At 39.8% G+C, this 27,241-nt stretch overlaps 1 protein-coding gene across 4 annotated transcripts in view; it reads left to right on the forward strand.

Moving 5' to 3' along the window:
- Positions 1-27,241, forward strand: part of GRIA1 (glutamate ionotropic receptor AMPA type subunit 1) — a 320,067-nt gene that overhangs the window by 168,839 nt on the left and 123,987 nt on the right. For all 4 annotated transcript variants that reach the window (XM_064366541.1, XM_012460388.3, XM_012459679.3 and 1 more), the window contains exons 6-7: positions 24,472-24,633; positions 26,622-26,789. In XM_064366541.1, the coding sequence (XP_064222611.1) occupies positions 24,472-24,633; positions 26,622-26,789 (330 nt within the window). The remainder of the gene's footprint in view (positions 1-24,471; positions 24,634-26,621; positions 26,790-27,241) is intronic.

The following is a 27,241-nucleotide window of genomic DNA, read 5'->3' on the forward strand; positions in this document are numbered from 1 at the left end:
TGTGGAATTCTATTGTTTTCTATATTACAAAGAAAACAACTCATCAAATCATTTTTTGTACATATTAAATTTTACCTAGTAGCATGTGCCATTATGAGTTTTTTTTTGTAATCATTATTCCTGTCAAGTCTATTTTTTCTGGGTCATGTTTTGCACCTCCACCTTTTTTTTCATGAAGTTTAATTCTTCCAGCATTTTTTTTAATTGTAACAGTCTATAGATATTTTATTTTGCTTTCTGTTTGTTCATATATAATGTAGGATAAATATTCAGGTAGTTTTTGAATTCACAGTTTCAAAATTTTTACATTCTAAGGGAAAGATTAAATAGTTTGAAAATATGTGTGCAGAAGTATATAAAATAAATATATAAAAATGTCTATGCATATGCATGTACATATATCTCTGTGAAAATATTTTCATTATCAACTAAATATTGATATACTGATAGTTAAAATATCTTTCAGCTTTTTTATCCAAAGCCAAATAGAATTTTGTTTGCTGTTTAGTTCCATTTTTAAAGGCTTTAGTGAGACATATTTTATAAAGTACACAATTCATCCATTTAAAGTATAAAATTAAATGATTTTCAATATAGTCACAAAGTTATAAAACCATCACCACAATCTTATTTTAAAATTCTTTATCACCCCTAGGCGAAATCCCTTACCTATTAGTAATGACTCCTTATCATCCCCCAAGCTCCTTCAGCCCTAGGCAACCATTAATTTACTTTCTATCGCTATGTATTTGCCTATTTGGAGCATGTCACACATGTGAAATCATATAATATGCGGTCATTTGTAATTGGCTTCTTTCATTTTGCATAACATTTTCAAGGTTTGCCCATGTTGCAGCATTTATCGGTACTTCATTCCTTTTTATTGCCAAAAATATTTCATCATGTGCATATACCACATTTTGTTTATCCATCCATCAGTTCATAGACATGGGGGTTGTTTTTGCTTTTTGGCTATTATGAATAATGCTGCTATAAAATATTAGTGTACAAGTTTTTTCTCTTTAATATATACCTAGGCATGGAACTGTTAGGTAATATGATAACTCTGTGTTTAACATTTTGAGGAACTCCAAAATTATTTTCCAAAGTGGCTGCATCACCCATCAAATTTTAATCAATAACAAATTTTGCCATGTGACAGTTTGAATGATGGCAAGTTTCTCTTAATGATAACTATTTCTACAGTTTATTATCCTGATCTGTCTTTACAATTTTCCATGTTTTCATTAAGAAGTGGTTTCTAGATTTTTATCTATAACAAATTTTCAGATTTTAACTTACTTAACTGGACATATAACTTTTTTCTGTTTTAACCATGTTATTTTGTGTGGATTGTCTCTATGAGCAATATTAATTGAACAAAATATTAATATTTGCTACTTATTGCTAGAGTAAAGGCATTAGTAGGAATAAGGAACAGGTGCATGAATCTAAAAATGTGACCAAAGCATCCTGCCTAATTCATAAATTCTGTCCCTCTTTCTGACCTGGTATCCAGCCTTAGATATATCCCCACCTTACTCTTCTTTCCCCTTCAACTGACTAGTCTTGGCAATATATCAGAGTCAGGAATGGAAATAAGGAGGGCTTAGAGAGGTATGTTAATTTAGACCCAGCTGTTAATGGCTAAATGTATTGCTTTTCTCAGAGGTATTTGCATTTTAAATGAGGATGGCTCTCCGACACTTTTGGGGGACCCAGAGTCTCACCCTCCTAAGACCATTTGCAAAGATGGAATTTTTGACATTGGAGTGAGGAAAGCCCTTGACATCCCTTGAATCCCAGATCCTTAGTGCTAGAGTGGACTTTGGATGTCAACTTCACTTAAACCTCATTTGTAGGCCAGGTGCAGTGGCTCATGCCTGTAACCCAAGCACTTTGGGAGGCTGAAGTGGGTGAATCACGAGGTTAGGAGTTCAAGACCAGCCTGGTCAACACAGTGAAACCCTGTCTCTACTAAAAATAAAAAAATTTAAAAAAAATTAGCCAAGCGTGGTGGCAGGTGCTTATAACCCCAGCTACTCGGGAGGCTTAGGTAGGAGAATGGCTTGAACCCAGGAGGCAGAGGTTTCAGTGAACCAAGATCACACCATTGCACTCCAGCCTGAGCAACAATTCAAGACTCCATCTCGAGAAAAAAAAAAGCCCTCACTTGTTTATAGGGAAACAACCAGCAAAGGGGTGTGACTTGGCTAAGGTCAAAAAGTGAAGCAGCACCAGAGCTAGGCCTGTCACCAAGAGTAGCAGGCAGTATTCAGGCCTTTTCTACAACTCCAGGGCATCTCTCACTGAGACTTTGTAGGCACCCTGCTACTTAAGAATACACAGAACAAGGGTGAGGATATGCATAATTACCACTCTGAGGTGTGATAGAAATTGCATACCAGGGGCCTTAGAGCCACTGAAAGAACCCTCGTAATTACATTGCCAGACTCCATCTGTTGCCCAGTGACCCCTCAGTCACAGCATCACCAAGTCAGCCTCTTGGGTTATTGTATCTTTCTGATCTGTATTTTTCTTCTTCTGACCTAATGAGCTCTCAAATCCTTACAACTGCCAGCTAATAGGATGCAAATTGCATATACCATCCAAATAAAAAAGACTTGCATGTTCCAATAGATTAGTTGATAATTAGGCTTCAAATTACTAATTAATTCAGTTTGAAACATAGTCGAGTATGTGGTGTATTTTCTTCCCCCTTCAGAGGAATAATGCAATTTATAAGATGATAATTCTTAGAAATTCTGCCACATAATTAGCCTACTGCTGCAAGGAACTGACCCACTCCTTTGGAATGTTTGTGATTAGGATGTAATTATAGAGTTAGGGACCAAGGAAGACTTTGAAAGGTTTAACAAAATGAGGGGAGCTACACTTTTATTTTGCTGTTCTTTCTGTCCCTGTCAGAATGCATGGGCTTCAAAGTAGCCAGCAGCATTCTTTTAGTAAATCACTTTGGAGGAATGCTTTTGGAGCTCAAACAGCCACCTTTGAAGGGCTGCCTGAAGAGAGGAGGGGAGGAGATTGTAGGTCAGAGAGGAGAACTTACAGCCAAGGAGTTAAAAAAAAAAAAAAAAAAAAAAAAAAAAACCTGGTTTTTGTCCTGGTGCCACTCTTAGCTGGCTCTGTATTCTTGGACAACTCTCCAACCCTCAGTTTCCTCATCTGTCAATTGAGAACAATAATTCCTACTCTACCTTCTGATAGTGTCACTGGGGAGACCAAATATATTGCCAAATGCCACCATGTTTTAAAAAGTTAAAAGTGTTCTGCACAAGTGGAAAATTCTTCACATATTAAATCCATCCATCTGTACATATTCACATATGGTGTGTATGTATATATGCATATATATCTATATTCTATAGGAGAGATATGTATATTTCCATAGCATTGATGTGGTCATAAGATGAACTTGAACCATGCAGAATTTAGAAAGCTATGCCACTATTTCCTACAGATGTGCCTAGGTCCTGAATCCCACAAGTGCTGAGCCTGGCTGACAGTGCTCCTCTAAACCCTAGCACTGATGGTGCATTCACTCTCTGCTCTGAGACTGTGGCTAAAGCAGACATCTGGCAGCCAGAGCCCTCCAGAGTTGTAGCTCTTATCCTTGTGACTCGCCGGAAGCAAATCTTAGACCAAATGAGTGTTTCTCAAAACAGAGGACCTGTGGACTTCTGTAGTGGGTCAGTAGAGCCAGTTTGGAAAATGCAGCACTAACAAATGAATGCTTCAGTGCCACTGTGATTGCCAATATGAGTACCTAAACCACGGAGTTAATGATCAGATTATTATGTTGGTATTTAGAATTTCATTGGAATAAAAGCACATACTTTTAAAGTCTCATAGAGAACTAGAAGATTGTGAGAATTTATACAGGTTTCAGCAGACCCCTGTCTGAAAAATATTGAATTTGTCAGATAACATTGACCAGTGTGGACCATATGGTGCCTTCTAGAGGAGCAATAACAATAATAATATCATCAATCTCTCTCATTTTGACACTACATTATAGGTTATGTGACATTTCTGTATGAATCATACCACTGGGTTCTAGATGTCACAATACTCTACGAAGTATACAAGGTGGAATTCGTCATCCTCATTGATATGGAAGCTGAGGCTCAGAGACATTACACGACTGAGCTGCAGAGAGGAAGACAGGAACCTAATTAATGGAGTTTGGTTGTTAGGAATATGACAAAAACCAAATGATGTGGGCATAGGAATAAGATGATCAGGCTAACCTGATGATGAGCCACTTGAATCTCTGAATTAGAATTCCTTAAATCCCAAACAAATAACAACAATAATAACAATAGCAGTAACTTCCACAATTGACAGATTACTACATTACAGACACTACAGTAAATGCTTAAATGCATGTCCGTTAAACCCTCCCGATAGCCCTTGAGGTTGATGTTATCCTCAGATGGAGAAACAGAACTTCAGAAAGGTTGAGCTTTCCACACTCACAACCGTATAAAGTGATGGAGCGGCACGTCTCCTCGAGGGCCATGGAATCCTAAAATTTGTTTTCTTACTACTATGCCATGTGCCTGCTGAGCAGGAAGAGTTGGAGAAAGAGCCAGGAAAGAGAGGGTGTTGTCCTGGACAAGAGAGCTTGAGTTTAAATCTTGACTACAGTAGCAGCAATAGACCCAACATTCAAGCTCAAGCTCTCAAATTCCTGTTGGACATCTATGCCACTATACATTGATGGAATTTTATTAAAATTATTATTGCTAGTATGACAGAAGCTAAGGAAGAGATAGTTAAGATAGCCCATTCCAGGTCTTATCAGGGTACTTGGGAACCAGGACAGTCAGCCATTTCTGCCATGTGCTTGCAGATTAACTCCTGTAGAATGTTAGATTGGAAGTTTTGGTCTATGTGGCAGCTAGTCCGAGCCCCCAGCCCCATGCTGCTGCTGCTCTGCTGGATCAGCCCTGAGCAGAAACTGTTCTTTAATCTCCTTGCTCCCCTATGGTGATAAATCTGTCAGCTCCTTCTGCGAAGCTGAGCTCATCCACTTTCTTCAGTGCCTCTCTTCCTGTTGGCTCGGTACCTCACAGACATGTTTAGATTCTGCAGCTTCTGGTTAGGCAGGTGGTATAGTAGTTGGGAAGGGTAGCTCTGGAGCCAGGTCTGGGTTTGAATTCTGACTTTATACTTCTTAGCTATGTAACATTTGTCAATTTATCTACGTTTTCTGAGTTTTTGTTGCCTTATCTCTAAAAAAGAGAATGATATTATCCACATCCTCATAGGTTGTTATGAGAATTAAGTGAAATCCCTCAATACTCTCCCAGACGAAATCACATCTACCGGTTTTATGCTGCCATAGCCCTATTTTTTCACTTACTATAATTGAAATTAGATAACTGATTCTCTACTATGTAATGTCTTCCTCTACAAGCTCCTAGAGGAAGGATTGTGTGTGACTTATTCTCTGTTGAATTCCTAGTGCCTGGCAAAGTGAGTTGCATACAACGGGTGTGCTTTAAAAAGTCATTGAATAAATGAATGAAAGAATGAATGAATGAAATGAATTCCTAGAAAATAATGTCTGCACCTACGTATCAAATGTACTTAAAGGCAAATCCTTTCATCTATGCTAAAAGAAGTAGAAGTAGTGGGAATATGAATTTACTTATGAATATGCAAATGAGCAGCTAAAGACGGGCCTAAGAGGGCTTCTAACCCACTTCTTGTAGAGGACCAGAATCTCCTCTACAACGTCTCCAACAGAAACTCAGCCATCTGGTGCCTGCTTAAATAATCCCAGTGACGGAAAACTCCTACCTCTGAGGCAGCCCTTTATCTTCTCAAAGGCTCGGACAGTTTCTGCACTCTTTCTGGAACAGGGCATGGCCTGTGTGCTGCTCACCCTGTGTCACCCTCTCATCACTTCTGAGTCTACATGCCCTCTGGCTCTTGCAAAACTTGCCTGCTGCCTTCCCACAAAGCAGGCTTTGAGTATTTGAAAACGGCTACCTTGCTTGCTCTTTGGTGTTTGCACCTTCAGTCTGGACACCCCTATGTTCCCCCAGTGCCTTCCCTCGGGATGTTGTTCTTACAGCATCTAGACAACCACCAAACATGAACCAGGCATGTCCATGTGCCTGCTACTACCCTGAGCTCATCCAAGAAGCACTAAGAAGCAAGAGGCTGGACTTTGTCCCAGAAGCAACCTGGCCTCGTCTTCCAGCTAGATTGGAATATGTAAAATAACATTCTCAGAAGAATGCCAGAGAAAAATCACAGCCTGTGAAAGTAATGCAAGCCCCACAGATGGCCACCTGCCCTGTCACAGTGTGGTGATCAGAGGCCAGGGAGGCCACCTCAGCCGTGGGGTGTCTGGGAAGGCTCATGAGGCTGCACCCACAAGGCTGGCAGTTGTGGAAAGAGTGTGCCCTTGCCCTTGTTTGAAGAATCCAGGGGAGTGACAGCTGAAGGGTAACTATGGAACTCGTCTCACCCAGCCCCTGGTTTTATACAATGGACACTCAGACTGAGAGAAAGGAAGTGATCTGTCTGAGGTCACCCAGAAGTTAAACAGCAGAGCTGGGTAGGATTTGGAGAAATTGCTTGCTCCTTTTTGTTGCTTGTTTTCCCCACCTGCATTTTCACAATGTGCCCGTATGTCTCTGTGTATGTGTGCAGGGCCAGGTGGGCCAGGGTTGGGGGGTGGAAGGGCGGGCGTGCAGAGACAGAGACAGAGACAGAGAGGCTCAGAAGTTCTCCCTCCTCCCCGCTATGCCCCTCTCAGGGACTCTCCTTGCTGCTGAGGTTTATTTGAGTTTCCTCCTCTCCCTCCCACACAGTCTTCCCTCTACCATTCTGCTCCCACCTCACTCTTCTGTAACAGACACTTTGTATCACCAGAGCTGACACTGCTCAGAACCTCTGGAAGGAAGAGGAAAGTGGGTGGATAGAAAGACAAACCCCCAGATGCCAAAGAATGCCCTCTTCCGGGGTGATTCAAGCGTTCCAGTCTAGATTAGTCTTTGTACTCAACCCCATCCTCTGGGAGAATCCACCCCAGAGACTCAGAGAGTTTCTACATCCCTCCAAGAAAAGGAAGATTCTGGCCTCATTTTATGATGAGGAAAACGAAGTTCATGTTGTTGAAAACCTTTTGTAAGGTCGTTTGACTAAAACTGGAATTCAAACTTAAAACATTCCCCACTCTAAAGATTAGGCTCATTCTCCATTGGGCCACACTGACTAAATTGGGGAAAACTTTGCAACTCTTAGGGCTGGTATTATAAATGAGCAAAGCCAAGAAATAAGCTCCTTTCTTCCTTAAACTGCCTGGATTTGAAATCTGGCTCAGCTACTTACTAGCTGTTTGTCTGTTGCAAGTCACTTCTCCTCTCTGGTACCTCAGCTTTCTTACCTATGAGTGGGAATATTAATGTGGATCTCATAAGATAAAGATAAAATGAGTTAATTTATATAAAGTTTTAGAACACAGAGTGCATCCTAACTCTGGGTCTCATCTTAACTCTGTCACTTACTCATTACCATTTGTGCAAATCATACTTTTCTGGAAGATCTCAATTTGTTCTAGATTTGGCATAATCTTTTCAAAAGGAATAAATTTATCAAAATAATCCTTCTGACTGTGTGATGTAAGGTTCTAGTTTTGCTGACTATCTTCAGTTCAGAGGTATCAAAAGATATTTCTCAAAGCCACACTGGCTCTATTAATCTCAAGCACTTGGTGTTTATATCTTTCAATCTTGCAAACCATGCACACCTCGGCTGATTTGGAATGGCCTTTTTCATGCTGAGTCAGCATCCTTTGAAACATTTCAGATATGCAAGACAGTGGCTATGATTGCTGTGACAGAGCATGGAAACTCATTGTCACCACCAGCTTTGAAGCAGGAGGGACCCCTTAGCACCAATTTTGGCAGATGGTTGGTGAGCTATGTAACTAGAAGAGTTGAGTCCTTGTTTCCTTACCTATCCCTCTTTTTAAGACAGAAAAAATAGAGAATAAAGTGGGAGGGAAATGGAGCTCCAGGAGACACAGGGCTTTAGGTAAACACTTAGTATGTACCAGAATCTGACATATAACAGTTAACCTTCAAAACAGCTATGAGACAGACAACAAAATAAACTTTATTTTGCAGCAAAGAATACTGAGGCACCAAAAGGTTGAGCAGCCCTCCTGAGGTCACACAGCTAGGAGGTAGTGGAGCTGAAATTTGAATCCAGGCTGACATGCACAGGCAGTCTCTGTGACAGACAGCAGTAACCCTCTGTGGCTCTGGCTCTGAACCTCAATGCGTGTGTATTTTCTGCTTAGAATGTCCCCAGCCCTCTTCACCCAACCAAAGGCACTTTTGTTTTCAGGCTTTATTGCTTTCACTGGGAGGCCTTCCCTGAGCTCCAAGATCAAGTTTGGGTCCACTCATTTTGCTCTATAATAACTTGTGTAGTATTGGCCTTTCTCAATAGACCTTAGGTAACTTGAAGACAAGGACCAGACCTGTCTTATTCTTTGCTACATTCTTGTGTCTAGCATGGGCCTGGCAGTATTAAGCACTTATGAATGAATGAGTAAATGGACAAATAAGTGATTAACTAGACTATTCCTCACCTGGTCCCCAGCAGATTTCATATTTATCATGTTTGGACTTTTATTCATTTTTTAATCAAACACTGATAGGGTACTTACTATATGGGAAGCCTGTGAATGTGCAAACTGGCTTTTCATCAGAAGATGGGCTTTCTATGAGTATTTGCCTGGCCTTTTCTGAATAGGAAGGTTTTGATCATGTAAAGGGAAGATGCTATCAGTTTTAAGTCTACTGGGAACTTTAGCCATAAAAACCCACCTCACACCAGGAAATTTGCTCTTACTCTGAAACGGTCCTAGCCAGGTATCATTCCTGACCACAACAGTTAGGGTAGAGTAAAGAAGAGGCGACTCTGGAATACCATCCCTTTCCAGGCCAGGTAGTACACCCATGCAGCCCTGCATCAATAGCCCAACCTTGAGTCCCTGACCTTCTGCCACAAAGTGCCAGCATTTTATCCTAAATCCCAGGACTGAGAGAAATTAGTCTGTGAGACACTGACTGACATTTAAAATGCTTTGTCAATAGTGGATACTTGTATGAGGTATGTCTGTTGGTGTGTTTGCAGATATCCAAGTGTGCCTCCCTGGTTTCAAATGTAATTGGATAAGTCAACATGAATGCTTTTTCTTTCCAATATTTATGGTGTTTTCACTGATTTAAGCACAGCTACAATACCTTATTTAATTAGAGGGAACTAGACTAGCCTCTGTGTTTCCAGAGATTATATAGGGAGAGGACACCTTAAAAGTTTGGTTGGTTAAAGTGACTAAAATAGGAAAATGTGAAGACTTTTATGCAGAGACAAGGGTATTTGAGGAAACAAGTCTTCAGCCCAGGAGTATTCCACAAATTCACACATATCCATATTCATGTGCACATACCTGTGTGATTACAGTATTGTAGATCAAAGCTGGAAAAGCCCTTAGAAGAGAAATGAAGTGATTCAGAAGTTTCTAAACTTTTTAGTTTGAAGCTCTATTTTCAAATGGAATCTTGGGGGAGAACTCTAGTATATAGAACAGACAAAAAGCAGAGCTACTATGGTGGAAGAGAGAGGGTGGGGATCTAGGACCCCATCTTTCTGCCCTTCCCTTAACCCAGTATGGTAACTTCTAAAATGCCTGCAACAGAGAACATAGCTTATAAGGTCATTGATGTAGCCAAAGTCCTTATTTTGCAGATCAATAAACTAATGCCTACACAAGTTGAGATAATTGCCCAAAGACAAGCAACTCATGAGATGGAAAGACAGGACAGAACTTAGGTGGTTGTCCCTAAAAATTCTTTTCCTGACACTTCTTATTTATGACCTGGTTCACGATAGACTACACAAAAAAGTCAGTAAGAAGACCTCTTTGATCCACAAGACAAAAGCTGAGGCTGAGAGGTGACAGGATTGAAGCTTATAAAAAAATTATGAAAAGGGTGAGCAGAAATTTTCTGTTCCTTCATTCCTCCACATGTATTGAGCATACACCAGGGTGTATGTGTGTGGATCCAGGTACTGTGTGTGGATGCTGTGGGGGCCAACGTCCCTGCCCTCCAGGAGCTCACAGTCTCACAAGGGAGGTGAGAAGTGTCCCTGCAGGCTCAAAGAGAAAGCTAGGAGAGGCCTGGAAGAGATAGGAATAAAGTGCTGTGTGGTTCACATTTCAAGTACCAGCACACATTAAAGGAGCTAAGGGAAATGCCCTGATCTCATGGAAGCCTGATACTTCCTTCTTAGTATAAAGATATGTGCTGTTCTGAGTGCTTCATTGCAGGACAGGACATAAATGAATAGTTAGACTGCACTCATGGTTAGGAGGTTTGATGTATTGTGGTTAGAAAACAAGTCCTAGAGTCTTGTTACTCATTGGACTATGATCTCTGTCCCTCACTAGCTATGCTGTATTAAGCAGGAATGACTCCATTTATTTAAGCCTTAATTTTTTAAATTTCTAATTCGCAAATGGAAAGGATAATAGTACCCACTTTACAGGATTGCTATGAGGATTAAATAAGGTTAACACAGATAAAGCACTTAGCACAATTTCTATTACACAGAACAGGTTTGATACCTGTTAGGTACTTGTAATTATTATTTTAGCCAAAATCTGCCTCCTATGACATCTGCCCCTTCATTGGCTCTGGCCTAGCTTCCAGAGCCTCAGAGAACAAATCATCCATCTCTTCCCCATGACAACCTTTCTGGGACTCAAATGCATCCTTCACTTACTTTCTTGGCCTTCTATAATTTTTTAGGCTGATAATTCCCTTTTTAAAAAATACTTTAATACAAGAAGACTTTTCAAACCACAGTTTCCTATAACTACTCTCTCTGTGGAGCTGTCATCTAAGATTTTATCTGACAATTTGGGGAAACTTGGCATGTTCAATCTGTGCCATTCAGAGTATAAAGTACAAATTCTTTGATTTCTCTCATCTTACCTCCTGTGGATCTCAAGGGACGGGGTAGAGGAAATGCTCTTTCCAGTATCCTAGGATTTGTTTAATAAAACTAACTTGCCCATTTCCTTGAATGATGTTAGATGCTCCTTCTTCCTTCTGATGGGTGTGGTGTGAGCACAGGCAGGATGATGAGAGCTAACAGCTTGTATGTGACCCCTTGAAAGAATCCCAGAGAAAAGGAAATCCAGCTTTGAAGATAAAGCTTTTTATCCCTCGAAAGCTATGTTCCTATACACCTGCTTCATATTCTCTCAGGCCTCTTGTCTGACCCAGTCCCTGTATTTGAAGGAGTTCTAATGCCTAACCTCTTTTGACCTGATAATAATGATAATGGTGAATGTGATGATCATAATAATAGCTAACATTCATTAAGCGCTTACTATGTGCCAGACACAGTTCTAAGTGCTTAGTTATATTAATTTTTTTAAACCTTTCACCAATCCTATGATGTAGGTGCTATATCTGCATTTTGAAGACTGGAGAACTGAGCTTCAGAGAGGTTAAGTAACCAGTAGGCACACATAATCAGTTCTTTTGTTTCCAAATGCACACGATAATTAATAGTCATAATAATGGCCCAAAGCTTCTTCAAGATTCTTAAAGCATTCTCCAAATATTCACAGCAAGATGAAAGCATATCCAATGAAGTTGTAGTGTTAAACATCTCTTTAGGATATCATAATTACTTGAAATGCCTTTTCATTCTAATCCTTTGAAAATTATAATTGGCATATGATAGATGGAGTGACTATATTAACTAGTTTACTTAATTGAGCACATTCACTCCCAACCATTGTACTCAAATGGATTTTCAGCATTGTGTTTCCTCCCACAGTGAATATAGAGAGGGGACAGATTCTGTTCTCAACTAATTCTCTCACCAGCCATATAACCTTAAACCACTATTGTCCTCTTTGGGCCTCGGTTTCCCTATGTTTTACCTCCTACAGTAGATACAGAGAGGAGACAGATTCTGTTCTCAACTAATCCTCTCACTGGCCATGTAACCTTAAGCCATTATTTCCCTCTCTGGGCCTCAGTTTCCCTATCTGTACAATATGAGGGGTTTGGTCTGCTCTCCAAAATATTTGCTCCCTGTATAGGTCAAAAGTCAGCAAACTATGGTCTTTGTGTCAAATCCAGCCATCATCTGATTTTATATGGCTCATGAGCTAAGAATAATTTTTACATTTTTAAATCATTGGAAAAAAATGAAAAGAATGATATTTTATAATATGTGAAACTACATGAAATTAAATTTCAGTGCCCAAAAATATTGGGACAGCCATGCTCATTAATTTACTATTTTCTATATATGGCTGCTTTCATGCTGCAATGGCAGAGCTGACTAGTTGTGACAAGAACCATATGGTTTGCAAAGCCTAAAATATTTATAATCTGGCCCTTTACATAAAAAGTTGGCTGATCCCTTGCATAGATGTGGAATAGGGGGGCACAAATAGGCTTCAGATAAATCAGAGGCTTTGGAAAAAGCTAAAGACCCTTAGGAGGATAGTGCCAAGAAGAGAAACCTAGTGGTGTCCCACAAATGTTACTTTAAGACAGAAAGCTGTATTTGAAGGACCCTGCTCTGGCAGGGTGAGACATATTCTGGCTATTAACTGTGCCAGCCATAGTCTGAGGTTCATTGTCCCTCTTTGTATGGAGCAATCTGGACACACCATCCTAAGGCTAAACTCATATGTTTCTCCACTCTTGGGGCAGTAGAACATATTTGTGAAGAAGACAGATTTTATAGTTGGACCACAGTTTGAATTCTTGCTTGCTGTGTAATCTCCAGGAAGTTTCCAGAGGTCTCTGAACCATAGCTCCTCAACAGAAAATTAGAATGGATACTCACTCACTCATTTATGCAAATAAGTATTGGGTGTCTACTGTGCACATTTACCTCTTGGAATTGTTTAAGGAATTAAAGGATTATGTATATAAAGCACTTAACAGAATGCCTGACTCAGGAATACAGCTTGAAAAATGTTTAAAATACATCTCAGATGATTATTATTTTTTTATTTTTAAATTGCAGTAACTTCAAAACTCTTAAAAAGTTGTTTGAATAAAGTTATATAATGCATATAAAGGGGCATTTTTAGCCATTATTTTCATTTTTGTTATTCTTGTAAGCAGTGCTTCTGAAGCTGTTTTCAGTAGAGCATTTAACAGCACCAGTGTGCTTTTATTTCAGGCCAGGAGATAAAAAAATTAAGCAGCACTCTCTTAAAAGACCATAACAAAGCTTCAGTAAATGCAACAACCTCTCCCCTCTCCTGCCACTGCTACTCCCTCCCCAACTTTCCAGTGATGAGTAGATTATATCAAAGATACATTAGAGCTATCTGAGGATCTATTTTTATTTTTTAATGGTATTAAAAATATAATATATTCACAGGATAAAACAGATATTACGAAAGGGTATAAAATAAAAAGGAAATACCCATTCTTTCCAATTCTATACTTCATAGAAGTAAATATTTTAAAACCTTTCTCTGTATGTGGTTATTCAATGGTTTCCTTTTCACTTCTACATATTATATTTATATTTCTTCTTCCTGCTTTGTCAACTTTAATTCCATACCTGACTTCCCATTAGAAAGATGACAAATCAGCTCATTTTATGCCCCCAACGTCCCCTCCTCAATGATTGTTCGTTATGATATTATATGGAATTCTTCTGATGATTACCTTTATATTTTTAATATAGTGAACCTTGATTTTTTATTCCCTAGCATTAGAGCTTTGTCAAAATACAGATATCAATTTCCTCTTTAGGGCTACTGAATGATAGTCCTTGGGTATGGCTCTTTTTCAAAAGTACCTCAAGGTATTACGATACATCCCTCAGAACCACTTCCTGAGAGCTTACAGTTTGTCAGCCAATTTATATGCATTTAATAAAGATAGTAAACAAAGCATCCTTTCTCACCCATTTTTTAGTCACACATGGGATAGTGTGAAATGCTATAGAGATGAAAAAGAAGCAGACAAGAATACAATGACCTGGTAGCCCTAGGAGCTCACTCATCACCAAGCTTCACTTTAGGTAAGAAACAGTCACTCAAAGAGAAGCATTAGTGCCAGTGCTGGAAGGTCAGTGGAAAGACTATAAGTTTTGACCTGCAATCTTGTGCTGAATAACTGGAAAAACACTGACTAACTTGAAAAATGAGTACCCTGTAGATTAATTTTATTTTTTTGTCAATAGTCCCAGTATATAAAGCAATGGTTCCAGCATTTGGGAACATTTTGTAAAATAGGCAAAATGGCTCAAAGAGAATAGTAATCAAATTTCATAGTTAAAATTTTTAATAGAATATAATTAGCAATGTAGTATTCTTATGTAATACTATATAATTAATAGCACAAATAAAGCAGATAAAGAAAAATGCACTAGTTACCAAATATTACCCCCTAAGGTGTTTTTTTTTTTTTATAAAATGGCTAAGAAAATTAGAAAAATATTTAATTAAACCTTATTTAATGAGAGTTCCCAGGGGAACAAAATGAGTGAATTGAATTTTCCCACAAACCAGTGAGCAAAGAGTTAACACCTGTATTTCCCCTTCTAGACAAGAACATATTTGTACATTGTCAGAGTTCATTTTCTTGAATTATGGAGAAATTTAGTCTAGTAACTATGAGAGAATCATTTCTTAGTGATTAAAAACATAGTAGAGATTCACGATTATTATTCCCAGCATGAAATCTTACATAGGAGGGAAGATGTCAGCTATTAGATGAGAGTATAGTGCATGACCCCAAGTCATTTCCTTATTTTGTTTCTTTTACTTAACATCCTAGCTATGAGCTTGATTTAGCATTCTTTGTCCACTGAGTTCAGTTGGAGAGTCTTATTAGTTTGATCATAAGTAACTAAGGTTTGGGCTGCACTAACCTTGTAGTCAGACATTCTGGTGATAAGATTGAGTGGCATTTATGTTGAGCAGTAGAGGAAACTCCACCATTTCCTTTGGCCTCCATTATGTTTGAGATGGAAGCAGTCAGTATGAAATGCCCAGGAGCTTTATTTTCAAGAGACAGAATTTGACTGCAAAAGATAATTTCCATTTCAATCTCCCAGTAGCTACTTTATGAACATGTTCTTTTTAAAGTCTCTAAGAACTATGGGAAATCTCTCAACTGTGCACTAGCTTTTAACCAGTGTTAGGATGACTGTGCTCTTAGATGCTATGTCTTGGAATGCATGCTGGGTACAGGAACCTAGTTCTGATTTCACCTCCACCGACAACTTACTAGAACCATTGTGCAAATCAGTTACATCTGTGGAACTCTGTAAACTGTGGCTGTGGAACACGTTAAACTCAAAAGGTATTTTCAACCTGAATTTCTCTTTTCAACCAATTAAAATCACCCACTGGTATTTGCTGCCTGCTGGTCATATTTCTCCTCGATAATTGGCATTCTTGCTTGAGGAAAGTCTCTGGCTTTTATTCATTCACTTAACAAATATATACTGTGGACATACTCTGTGCCAACCATTGTTTTAAAAGCAGGTTCTGGGACACATCAGTGATCAAGACAAAAAAGTTTACTGCTCGAATGAAACTGACATTTCAATGGGTGGAAAGAGGCTATGGGAACACATAAGTAAACGAGATAATCTCAAATGGTGATAAAAACTCTGGAGAAACTCTAACAGGGCACTGAGATAGAACAGACTGAATAGAGTGCTGGGGTTAACTCTACTATGTTCTTCTGGAAACAGTTCCTCAAACAAGGATTCAAGTACAAGGGGCTTCTTGGGTGCCAATCCTAAAAACACCAGTGGGAAAGCAGGGAAGTGAGGTGGAGAAGGGAAGCCAGTCTACAAAGGTTCATCAACAGGACACCTACACTTCAGGCTACTGAAGTCAGGAAAGACCTCTCTGAGAGAAGGCAGTCTAGCTGACATCCAAAAGATGGAAAGGAAACAGACAGGGAAATCACATTTCCAGGCAGAGAGAACAGCAAGGACAAAGGCTCTGAGTGCAACTAAGCTTGCTTTGTTTACAAAAATAGAAGCAATAAAGAATCCTAGAACGTTAGAGGTATAGGGGTGGGGGAGGGTTGTTTTTGAATCATGAAATTGTCTATTCTTTTAGATAGAAAAATTAGAGAAAGTCAATGAGAAATTCAGAAACATGGACAGTGTCCTAGGATGCCAAGAGGGAGCTGGGACCACTGCTCTAATCCCTTGGCTCCCAGTTCAGAGCTTCGCCATTGACCATGAGTCCCCAGCTTATTTTCCCATTTCACCCATTGGAATTTGGCAGTTTCACTGAGCCATGGAACTGAGAGGGAATTGCCTTTATGATCCTGCTAAAATTCCTTGGGTAGTTTTCCAAGATAGATCAACAGCTTATGAGTGGAAGATCTGTGTGTGACTTCTGAAAAAAGTTCTTCATGAAGAAGTATTGCATTCCATTATTTTTTTCTTCCTGCTGGGAGGACCCCCAATTATACCTAAAAAGAAACCCAAGTTAATGCAAGGCTCTATGTGACCAACTTTGGGCTGCCACTTTGACCTCCTTTCCCACCCTTTCTCCTCCAACTCAATGTGCCACAGTCACACCAGCCTCCTGTTTCTTGAATATGCCAATCATCCCCCCACCTCTGGGTCTTTGCTCAGAATGTTCTTCTCCAAATATCCCCATAGCTCAGACACAGGCATCACTTCACTCAGATCCCTATGCCAAGACCACCTCCTCAGGGAGACTCATCATCATCATTTCTTCCAAAGTATGACACTGCCCCTCACCATCCTATTACCTCACTTCATCCTTCTTCATAGGACTCATTGTTACCACAGACTGTACTATCCTAGATTATACTATACTATGCTGCATGTTTACTTGTGTATTTGTTTATTGTCTATCTACCCCACTAGAATATAAGCTCCATGAGGGAAGGAACTTGCTTTATTCACTATTAAAATAGTGCACTATGACTTTTCTTTTTTTTTTCCTTTGGTGCCTCCTTCAATATACTTATTTTATTTTTATATTTATTATTACTATTTATATATATATGTATTTTTTATTGTACTTTAGATTCTGGGGTACATGCACAGATCATGCAGAATTGTTGCCCAGGAACATACATGGCAATGTGGTTTGCTGCCTCCATCCCCCTATCATCTATATTTGGCATTTCTCCCCCATGTTATTCCTCCCTAACCTCCCTAACCTCCACTGTCCCTCCCCTAGTCCCCCCCAGCAGACCCCAGTTTGTGATGCTCCCCTCCCTGTGTCCATGTGTTCTCATTGTTCAGCACTCACCTATGAGTGAGAACATGTGGTGTTTGATTTTCTGTTCTTGTGTCAGTTTGCTGAGAATGATGGTTTCCAGATCCATCCTTTACCTACAAAGGACAGGAACTCATCATTTTTTATGGCTGTATAGTATTCTGTGGTGTATAAATGCCACATTTTTCTTGTCCGGTCTATCATTGATGGGCATTTGGGTTGGTTCCAGGTCTTTGCTATTGTAAGCAGTGCCACAGTGAACATATGTGTGCATGTGTCTTTATAATAGAACGATTTATAATCCTTTGGATATATACCCAGTAATGGGATTGCTGGGTCAAATGGAATTTCTATTTCTATGTCTTGAGGAATCACCACACTGTCTTCTACAATGGTTGAACTAATTTACACTCCCACCAACAGTGTAAAAGTGTTCCTACTTCTCCACATCCTCTCCAACATCTGTTGTCTCCAGATTTTTTAATGATTGCCATTCTAACTGACAGGACAGGGTATCTCAGTGTGGTTTTGATTTACATTTCTCTAATAATCAGTGATGATGAGCATTTTTTTCATATGTTTGTTGTCCTCATATATGTCTTCTTTTGAAAAGTGTATGTTCATATACTTTGCCCACTTTTGAATGGGTTTGTTTGTTTCTTGTAAATCTGTTTAGTTCTTTGTAGATTCTGGATATTAGCCCTTTGTCAGATGGGTAGATTGCAAACATTTATTCCCATTCTGTTAGTTGCCAATTCACTCTAATGATTGTTTCTTTTGCTGTACATAAGCTCTGGAGTTTAATTAGATCCAATTTGTCTATTTTGGCTTTTATTGCCAATGCTTTTGGTGTTTTAGTCATGAAGTCCTTGCCTATGCCTATGTCCTGAATGGTTTTGCCTAGGTTTTCTTCTAGGATTTTTATTGTGTTTGGTCTTATGTTTAAGTCTATAATCCATCTGGAATTAATTTTAGTGTAAGGTGTCAGGAAGGGGTCCAGTTTCTGTTTTCTACACGTGTCTAGCCAGTTATCCCAACACCATTTATTAAACAGGAAATCCTTTCACCATTGCTTCTTTTTGTCAGTTTTGTCAAAGATCAGATGATTGTAGATTGTGGCATTGCCTCCAAGGCCTCTGTTCTGTTCCATTGGTCTATATCTCTGTTTTGGTACCAGTACCATTCTGTTTTGATTACTGTAGCCTTGAAGTATAGTTTGAAGTCAGGTAGTGTGATACCTCCAGCTCTGTTCTTTTTGCTTAGGATTGCCATGGCTATGCAGGCTCTCTTTTGGTTCCTTATGAAGTTTAAAGTGGTTTTTCCAGTTCTGTGAAGAGGGTCATAGGTAGCTTGATGAAGACAGTGTTGAATCTGTAAATAACTTTGGTCATATGACCGTTTCCACAATACTGATTCTTCCTAACCCTGAGCATGAAATGTTTTTCCATCTGTTTGTGTCCTCTCTTATTTCATTGAGCAGTGGTTTGTGGTTCTCCTTGAAGAGGTCCTTTATATACTTTGTTAGTTGTATTTCTAGGTATTTTATTCTCTTTGTAGCAATTGTGAATGGCAGTTCATTCTTGATTTGGCTCTCTTTTAGTCTGTTATTGGTGTGTAGGAATGCTTGTGATTTCTGCACAGTGATTTTGTATCCTGAGACTTTGCTGAAGTTGCTTATCAGTTTAAGGAAATTTTGGGCTGAGACAACAGGGGTCTTCTAGATATACAATCATGTCGTTTGCAAATAGAGACAATTTGACTTCCCCCTTTCCTAATTGAATACCCTTTATTTCTTTTTCTTGCCTGATTGCTCTGGCTAGAACTTCCAATACTATATTGAATAGAAGTGGTGAGAGAGGGCATCATTGTCTAGTGCCAGATTTCAAAGGGAATGCTTCCAGTTTTTGCCCATTCAGTATGATATTGGTTGTGGGTTTCTTGTAAATGGCTTTTATTATTTTGAGATACGTTCCATCAATACCTAGTTTATTGAGAGTTTTTAGCATAAAAGACTGTTGAATTTTGTCAAAGGCCTTCTCTGCATCTATTGAGATGATTGTGTAGTTTTTGTCTTTGGTTCTGTTTATGTGGTGGATTACATTTATAAAATTGCGCACATTGAACCAGCCTTGCATCCCCAGGATGAGGCCTCCTTGATTTTGATGGATAAACTTTTTGATGTGCTGTTGCAATCTGTTTGCCAGTATTTTGTTGAAGATTTTTGCATCTATGTTCATCATGCATATTGGCCTGAAGTTTTATTTTCTTGTCGATTCTCTTCCGGGTTTTGGTATCAGAATGATGTTGTTCTCATAAAATGATTTGGGAAGGATTCTCTCTTTTTAGATTGTTTGGAACAGTTTCAGAAGGAATGGTACCAGTTCCTCTTTGTATGTCTGGTAGAATTTGGCTGTGAACCCATCTGGACCTGGGCTTTTTTTGGTTGGTAGGCTATTAATTGCTGCCTCAACTTCAGCCCTTATTATTGGTCTATTCAGGGTTTCAACTTCTTCCTGGTTTAGGCTTGGGAGGGTGCAAGTGTCCAGGAATTCAACTCTTTCTTCCAGGTTTACTGGTTTATGTGCATAGAGTTGTTCGTAGTAATCTCTGATGGTAGTTTGTATTTCTATGGAATCGGTGGCAATATCCCCTTTATCATTTTTTATTGCATCTATTTGATTTTTCTCTCTTTTACTTTTTATTAATCTGGCTAGTGTGACCTGTCTATTTTGTTGATCTTTTCAAAAAAACAGCTCCTGGCTTTATTGATTTTTTGAAGGGATTTTTATGTCTCTCTCTCCTTCATTTCTGCTCTGATCTTAGTTATTTCTTGTCTTCTGCTAGCTTTGAGTTCTTTTGATCTTGCTCCCCTAGCTCTTTCAATTTTGATGATAGGAGGTCAATTTTATATCTTTCCTTTTTTCTCATATGGGCATTTATTGCTATAAATTTTCCTCTAGACACTGCTTTAAATTTGTCCCAGAGATTCTGGTAAACTGTGTCTTCATTCTCGTTGGTTGCGAAGAACATCTTTATTTCTGCCTTCATTTCGTTGTTTATCCAGTCAACATTAAAGAGTCAGTTGTTCAGTTTCCATGAAGTTGTGAAGTTCTGAGTTAGTTTCTTAATCCTGAATACTAATTTGATTGCACTGTGGTCTGAGAGACTGTTTCTTATGATTTCCATTATTTTGCATTTGCTGCGAAGTGATTTACTTCCAATTATATGGTCAGTTTTAGACTAGGTGTGATGTAGTGCTGAGAAGAATGTATATTCTGTGGATTTGGGGTGGAGAGTGTTGTAGAAGTCTATTTGGTTTGCTTGGTCCAGATCTGAGTTCAAGTCCTGGATATCTTTGTCAATTTTCTGTCTCATTGATCTGTCTAATATTGACATGGAGTGTTAAAGTCTCCCACTATTATTGTGTGGGAGTCTAAGTCTCCTAGTAGATCATTAAGAACTTGCTTTATGTATCTGGGTGCTCCTGTATTGGGTGCTTACATATTTAGGATTGTTAGTTCTTCTTGTTGCATTCATCCTTTTACCATTATGTAATGCCCTTCTTTGTGTCTTTTGAACTTTGTTGGTTTAAAGTATATTTTATCAGAGACTAGGATTGAACCTCCTGCTTTTTTTAGCTCTCCATTTGGTTGGTAAATCCTCTTCCTTCTCTTTATTTTGAGCCTATGTATGTTCTTGCATGTGAGATGGGTTTCCTGGATACAGCACACCAATGGCTTTTGACTTTTTATCCAATTTGCCAGTCTGTGTCTTTTGATTGGGGCATTTAGCCTATTTACATTTAAGGTTAATACTGTTATGTGTGAATTCAATCCTGCCATTTTGGTGGTTTTGCCCATTAGTTGATGCAGTTTCTTCATTGTGTCGATGCTGTTTACCATTTGGAGTGGCTGGTATGGTTGTTCCTTTCTGTTTACTGCTTCTTGCAGGAGCTCTTGTAAGGCAGGCCTGGTGGTGATGAAGTCTCTCAGCAATTACTTGTCTGTAAAGGATTTTATTTCTGCTTTGCTTATGAAGCTTAGTATGGCTAGATATGAAATTCTAGGTTGAAAGTTTTCTTTAAGGATGTTGAATATTGTCCCCCACTCTCTTCTGGCTTGTAGAGTTTCTGCTGAGAGATTTGCTGTGAGTCTGATGGGCTTCCCTTTGTGGGTAACCTAACCTTTCTCTCTGGCTGCCCTTAGAACTTTTACCTTTATTTCAACCTTGGTGAATCTGATGATTATGTGCCTTGCTCTTCTTGAGGAATATCTTTGTGGTATTCTCTGTATTTCCTGGACTTGAAGTTGGTCTGCCTTGCTAGCTTGGGGAAGTTCTCCTGGATAATATCCTGAAGGGTGTTTTCCAGCTTGGATTCATTCTCTCTGTCATATTCAGGTACACCTATCAAACGTAGATTAGGTCCTTTCACATAATCCCATATTTCTTGGAGGCTTTGTTCATTTCTTTCACTCTTTTTTCTCTAATCTTGCCTTCTCATTTTATTTCATTGAGTTGATCTTCAATCTCTGATGTCCCTTCTTCTGCTTGGTCGATTCGGCTATTGAGACTTTTGTATGCTCGCGAAGTTCTCTTGTTGTGTTTTGCAGCTCCATCAGGTCATTTATATTCTTTTCTAAGCTGTTTATTCTCGTTAGCATTTCCTCTAACCTTTTTTCAACATTCTCAGTTTCTTTGCATTGGATTAGAACATGTTCTTTTAGCTCAGAGAAGTTTGTTATTACCTACCTTCTGAAGCCTGTTTCTGTCAATTCATCAGACTCATTCTCCATCCAGCTTTGTTTCCTTCCTTGTGTGGAGTTGTGATCCCTTGGAGGAGGAAAGGTGTTCTGGTTTTTAGTGTTTTCATCCATTTTGTGCTGGTTTCTTCCCATCTTTGTGGATTTATATACCTGTGGTGCTTGTAGTTTGTGACTTTTGGATGGGGTTTCTGAGTGGACATCCTTTTTGTTGATGTTGAAGTTATTTCTTTCTGTTTTTTTCATTTTCCTTCTAACCATCCAGCCCTTCTACTGTAGGCCTCCTGGAGGTCCACTCCAGATCCTCTTTGCCTGGGGATCACCCACAGGGGCTGGAGAACAGTAAGGGTTGCTGCCAGTTTCTTCTTCTGTTATCTTTATCCCAGAAGTGTACCTGCCAGATGTCAGTCTGAGCTCTCCTTTACAAAGTATCTCTTTGGATATACAGGGGTCAGGGAGCTGCTTGAGGAGACAGTCTGTCCCTTATAGGAGCTCAAGTGCTGAGCTGTGAGCTCAGTTGTTCCATTCAGAACTTCTGGGCAGGGGAGTTTATGTCTGCTGCAGCAGAATTCATAAACACCTTTTTCCCCAGGTGCTCTGTCCTGGGAAGGTGGGGCTTTATTTTTAAGTTCCTGATGTGCTGCTGCCTTTTTTCGGAGATGCCCTGCCCAGCAAGGTGGTAGTCTAGCCAGGGTCTGCCAGCAGAGATGTTACTGAGCTGCTGTGGGCTCTGCCCAGCTGCTATGTGAACTTCCTGTTAGAACTGCCTTAGTAATGGTGGTCTGCCTCAGTAATGGCGGACTGTCTTAGTAATGGCAGATTGTCTCAGTAAAGGCGGATTGTCTTGGTAATGGTGGACTGCCTCGGTAATGGCAGATTGCCTCAGTAATCGTGGACTGCCTGGGTAATAGTGAAATGCCTCAGTAATGGTGGACTGCCTTGGTAGTGGTGGATTGCCTCGGTAATGGCTGAGGCCCTTCCCCCCACTGAGCTGGACTGTCCTGGGTCCAGCTACACTTGCTGCAAAACTCTCAGTCTAGAACATTTCAAATTGCTGGTCTTTGTAGGGGGTGGGACCTGCCAAACCAGATCACCTGACTCCCTATTTCAGCCCCGTATTTTTTTTTTCAGTTGAATGGGTGGCTCTGTATCCCAGGCACTCCAGCCACCTGTTGAAATGGCTGCCTCGATTTGTGCTAGTTTCTGTGTGGAGACCCACAGCGCCTGCTGAAACAGCCATGCTGGAGGCTCGTGGCACTTTTCAGCCCAGGAATCTCCTGGTCAGTGGGCAGTAAAAACTCATTTGGAAATTCAGTGATCACTCACCCTCTGCGTTCTTCTCACTGGGATCTGCACTCTAGAGCTGTTCCTATTTGGCCATCTTGGATCTCCCTATGATTTTTCAAAAATGTTTGCTGAAATGATTAATCAGTGAATAAGTGAGTGAGTGACAAAAGTGAACCAATACCTAACAGAGGCCCTTAGTTTTGGTGCTCTCTCTGCTACTAACTCCATAAATGACTCTGTGCAAGTTGATTCTTTCACTGTGCCTCAGTTTCTTTATCTGGCAAATAGACATATAATGTTTACCTTAAAGAGGGATAAAGTGAAATGAGGCCATAGATATGAAAGTACTGAACATTATTGAATATATTATACAACTGTAAGATTTTCTTTTTAGTTAGAAGCCTTTTTGAGTTTGAGTAAACTTCACTAAATGTGGTGGAAAGTTTTATTATAATAAAGAATCCTTCATGAATACTGAATTGATCAGGCCTCATGGAGTGGTGAAGATTTACTCTGTTGTATGGAAAAGAGCACAGGGTGATGGTGAAGACTGGGATCAGAACTCGGTCTCTTCCACAGACTTGCTGGTGTCCTTGAGTAACTCATAGGAGTTTGCCCCAGTGAAATTCAGATTTCTCTTCTTTCAAAATGGATGAGTATTGGGATGGTTGATGAGATGATTCCCTCCTTAGAGGTTTCTACCTTATGCTGTTTATCTGTATCACCATAATAATCCCAGCCACTATTTATTGATCACTCACTCTGTATCACACACTTGACTTGTGTCATTTCATTGCACATTTTCCCCAACATCCAGACCTCCATTATTCAGACAAGAAAACTGTCAAATAAATTAGTTAATAGTATAACTACTAGCCAGCCCTCCAAACAAGGTTACTGTCTCCTGAGCTATGCTAATTTTGTGCACAAACTAAGTAACAACCAAGTTCAAAGGAAAAGAGGCCCAACTGTCTCTCCATTGAGTGGGTTTCATCTGGTGGAACAGAATGGAAAATGCTATGGTTCTGGAACAGGTAAAGTTGATTTATCCAGGCAGCATGTTCTGACTTCTCCCTTCTCCCCCACTCACAGGGTTTCATGGACATCGACTTAAACAAATTCAAGGAGAGTGGCGCAAATGTGACGGGTTTCCAGCTAGTGAACTACACAGACACCATCCCAGCCAAGATCATGCAGCAGTGGAAGAACAGTGATGCTCGGGACCACACCCGGGTGGACTGGAAGAGACCCAAGGTGAGTGGATGGGCGGCCAGCAGCAAATGGCCAGCCTTGCCCCTTTGTCTGCCTCAGATTTCTGAGCAGCATTCATCTTTAGAAAGGAATTTGTTTTCTAAAGGAAACAATGTATTTGTAAAAATTATTAGGTACAAAGTGCAGGGGTCAGACAACCCAAAATGGCAATGGTTTTAATAAAGGAGACATTTTATTTATCTCTCATGTAAACAAAACAAGAGTCAGCAGTCCCAGGCTTGTAAAATGGCTCCACAGTCATCAAACACCTGGGCTTCTTTTACCTTCTTGCTCTGCTGTCCTGCGCATATGGCTGCTGCCTAATAGTACAAGAGACCTGCTTAAACTATAGCCATTGCCTCAGCATTCTACCCAGTAGGAAGAAAAAAAAAACGGAACGCAGAACTTCTTCATGAAGAACTTTTTACAGAAGTCACACGCAGATCTTCCACTCATATGCCATTGATTGTATCCTGGAAAACTACCCCCATTTGGCTGCAAGGGAAGCTGGAAAATGGTGGTTCTATTCTGGGCAGTGCCACCATGTAGCACAGCTCAGGAGGATGCTCATTTTTTTGTAGATGGAGCTTTTTTGGGTAGTGAGGTGGCCCTTATTCTACTCAACCACATGCCCAGCTAAAAATCAGGGCAACATAACCAAGGAATATCCAGCAGATGTCTACCTGGGAGAGTCCACTCTCAATAATCATGCAGACACTCTGCTTGTCACTTCCAGCAACGCAGCTCTAAATACTCCTACTAAAATCTATTTTGTTTGCTATTTGATAATGGTTGGGAATAACGATAGCAAATAATTTTTTCCCCAAGTCAAACCAGATAGCTTGACAGTGGCCACGTGGAACACTGTATTGAGAAAGATGGTGAGGCCAAGTTTGTTTATCTGGACAAACAGTGAATCTTTGACAGATTTCCTCTTACCACTCTGTCAATTTCTTTTTATAAATGGCAAACCATACAATGGAGATGATTCTTATCCCACTATTGTTCAAACTGATTTAATCCTTCAAGAATGAAGAATTATTTCAATATGAGCTTAAGCAAACAAAATCAGAAATATGCTTTAAAGCAATGAAAAAACTATGTAAGAGTTAAGTAATTAATGGATGATGACTGTATTCCAATTTCCAAAAGACTTGAGCAGATGAAAAAAATAACCAAATGTAATTTAATTTTTGAATAAGAAATTAGAGAATTACAGTTTAAAAATTAGAAAAATATTCATATATTCGTTCTTCAACCCTCTGTTGCGAACTTGGAGTGTGCTAGACAACATAATAAGTATTGGGAACAAATTAGTGAAGAAAATAGACATGGATTCCAAAGCCAGAAAGTATTTTCCTGGACTGCTCTACAGATTTTGTTTCATCCACATCTTAGTCCACTTTTTGTCAGGAGAGGGTATAACTGATAGCTGTCACAAGTAAACGTGGGGAAAGTCTACAGGACATAAGCTTGTCACTTAGGTGAGCCACATGTGGAAAAAATTAAGAGCTTACCCTTCTTGCATTTTTTTTCTTTTACTTTTATAAGAGATGAAAGAGTTAATTGTTTTCCTTGGCTCCTAGCTGATGACTGTAATGCCAGGATAAACCAACTGGTTTATCATGAACTTTATCCAGCCTGCAGATGTGTTACATTTAATCTATGCATTTTTTCCAACTGAACCAACATTTTAAAAATTGCAAGATTGCACACAGAAATCTACAATCCTTGCTTCTCTTTGAAAGTCATAACTGGCAATACTGAACTCACAGTTCAGGGGGTCAGCATTGACTAGCATGGTCAAACAGCGGCATCTGAAGGGACAGGGACACCGTCCCTGATTCACCACTGTCTCCCCATGTATACCATGCACCTGGCCCACTGCATGCCTTTCTCATCACCAGAAAATGCATTCCCAAATACAGCACCCAACCTTGCCTTCCTGTCAGCTTTCTTTGATACCTAACTGTCTCCATTCCTCCCACCAGTACACCTCTGCACTCACCTACGATGGGGTGAAGGTGATGGCTGAGGCTTTCCAGAGCCTGCGGAGGCAGAGAATTGATATATCTCGCCGGGGGAATGCTGGGGACTGTCTGGCTAACCCAGCTGTTCCCTGGGGCCAGGGGATTGACATCCAGAGAGCTCTGCAGCAGGTAAGGCCACCAATGGTTACCCCATCTCATGGGAGCCTATTGGGGGATTTCAGCATCAAATTCCAATAAAGCATAGCTATTCTAAAGAAAAGGAAGAAAATGCCTCAAGTTCAGAACAACCACTGCAAATTGTGTTGGTGGCTTTTAGCATACATTGAAGCTCATGTAAAAAAAAAAATTAATCATATGGAACAGTCATTTCTTGTAGTGTGAAAGCTATATTTTCTGCTTAGCAATTATGCTGAAAAAAGAGAGCTGGTGATTTTCTGCATATGGAAAGGGGGCTTGAAATACACAAGTATGAAACTGAACCATGTTAACAGTCTCCTGGAAACGTTCCCCTCCTGCCCTGATTTTCTGGATTTCTTCATTATCTTTGCTGTCTGCACAAATTTTATGAGAGCCTGCTGTATGTGGACTCTAAAAACGTTTCTCAGTACTTCTGATACCAC

The sequence above is a fragment of the Aotus nancymaae genome, unplaced genomic scaffold (genome assembly GCF_030222135.1).
Source record: "Aotus nancymaae isolate 86718 unplaced genomic scaffold, 86718_ANA_hifiasm-v0.15.2.pri h1tg000064l_1, whole genome shotgun sequence".
Classification (NCBI taxonomy): domain Eukaryota; kingdom Metazoa; phylum Chordata; class Mammalia; order Primates; family Aotidae; genus Aotus; species Aotus nancymaae.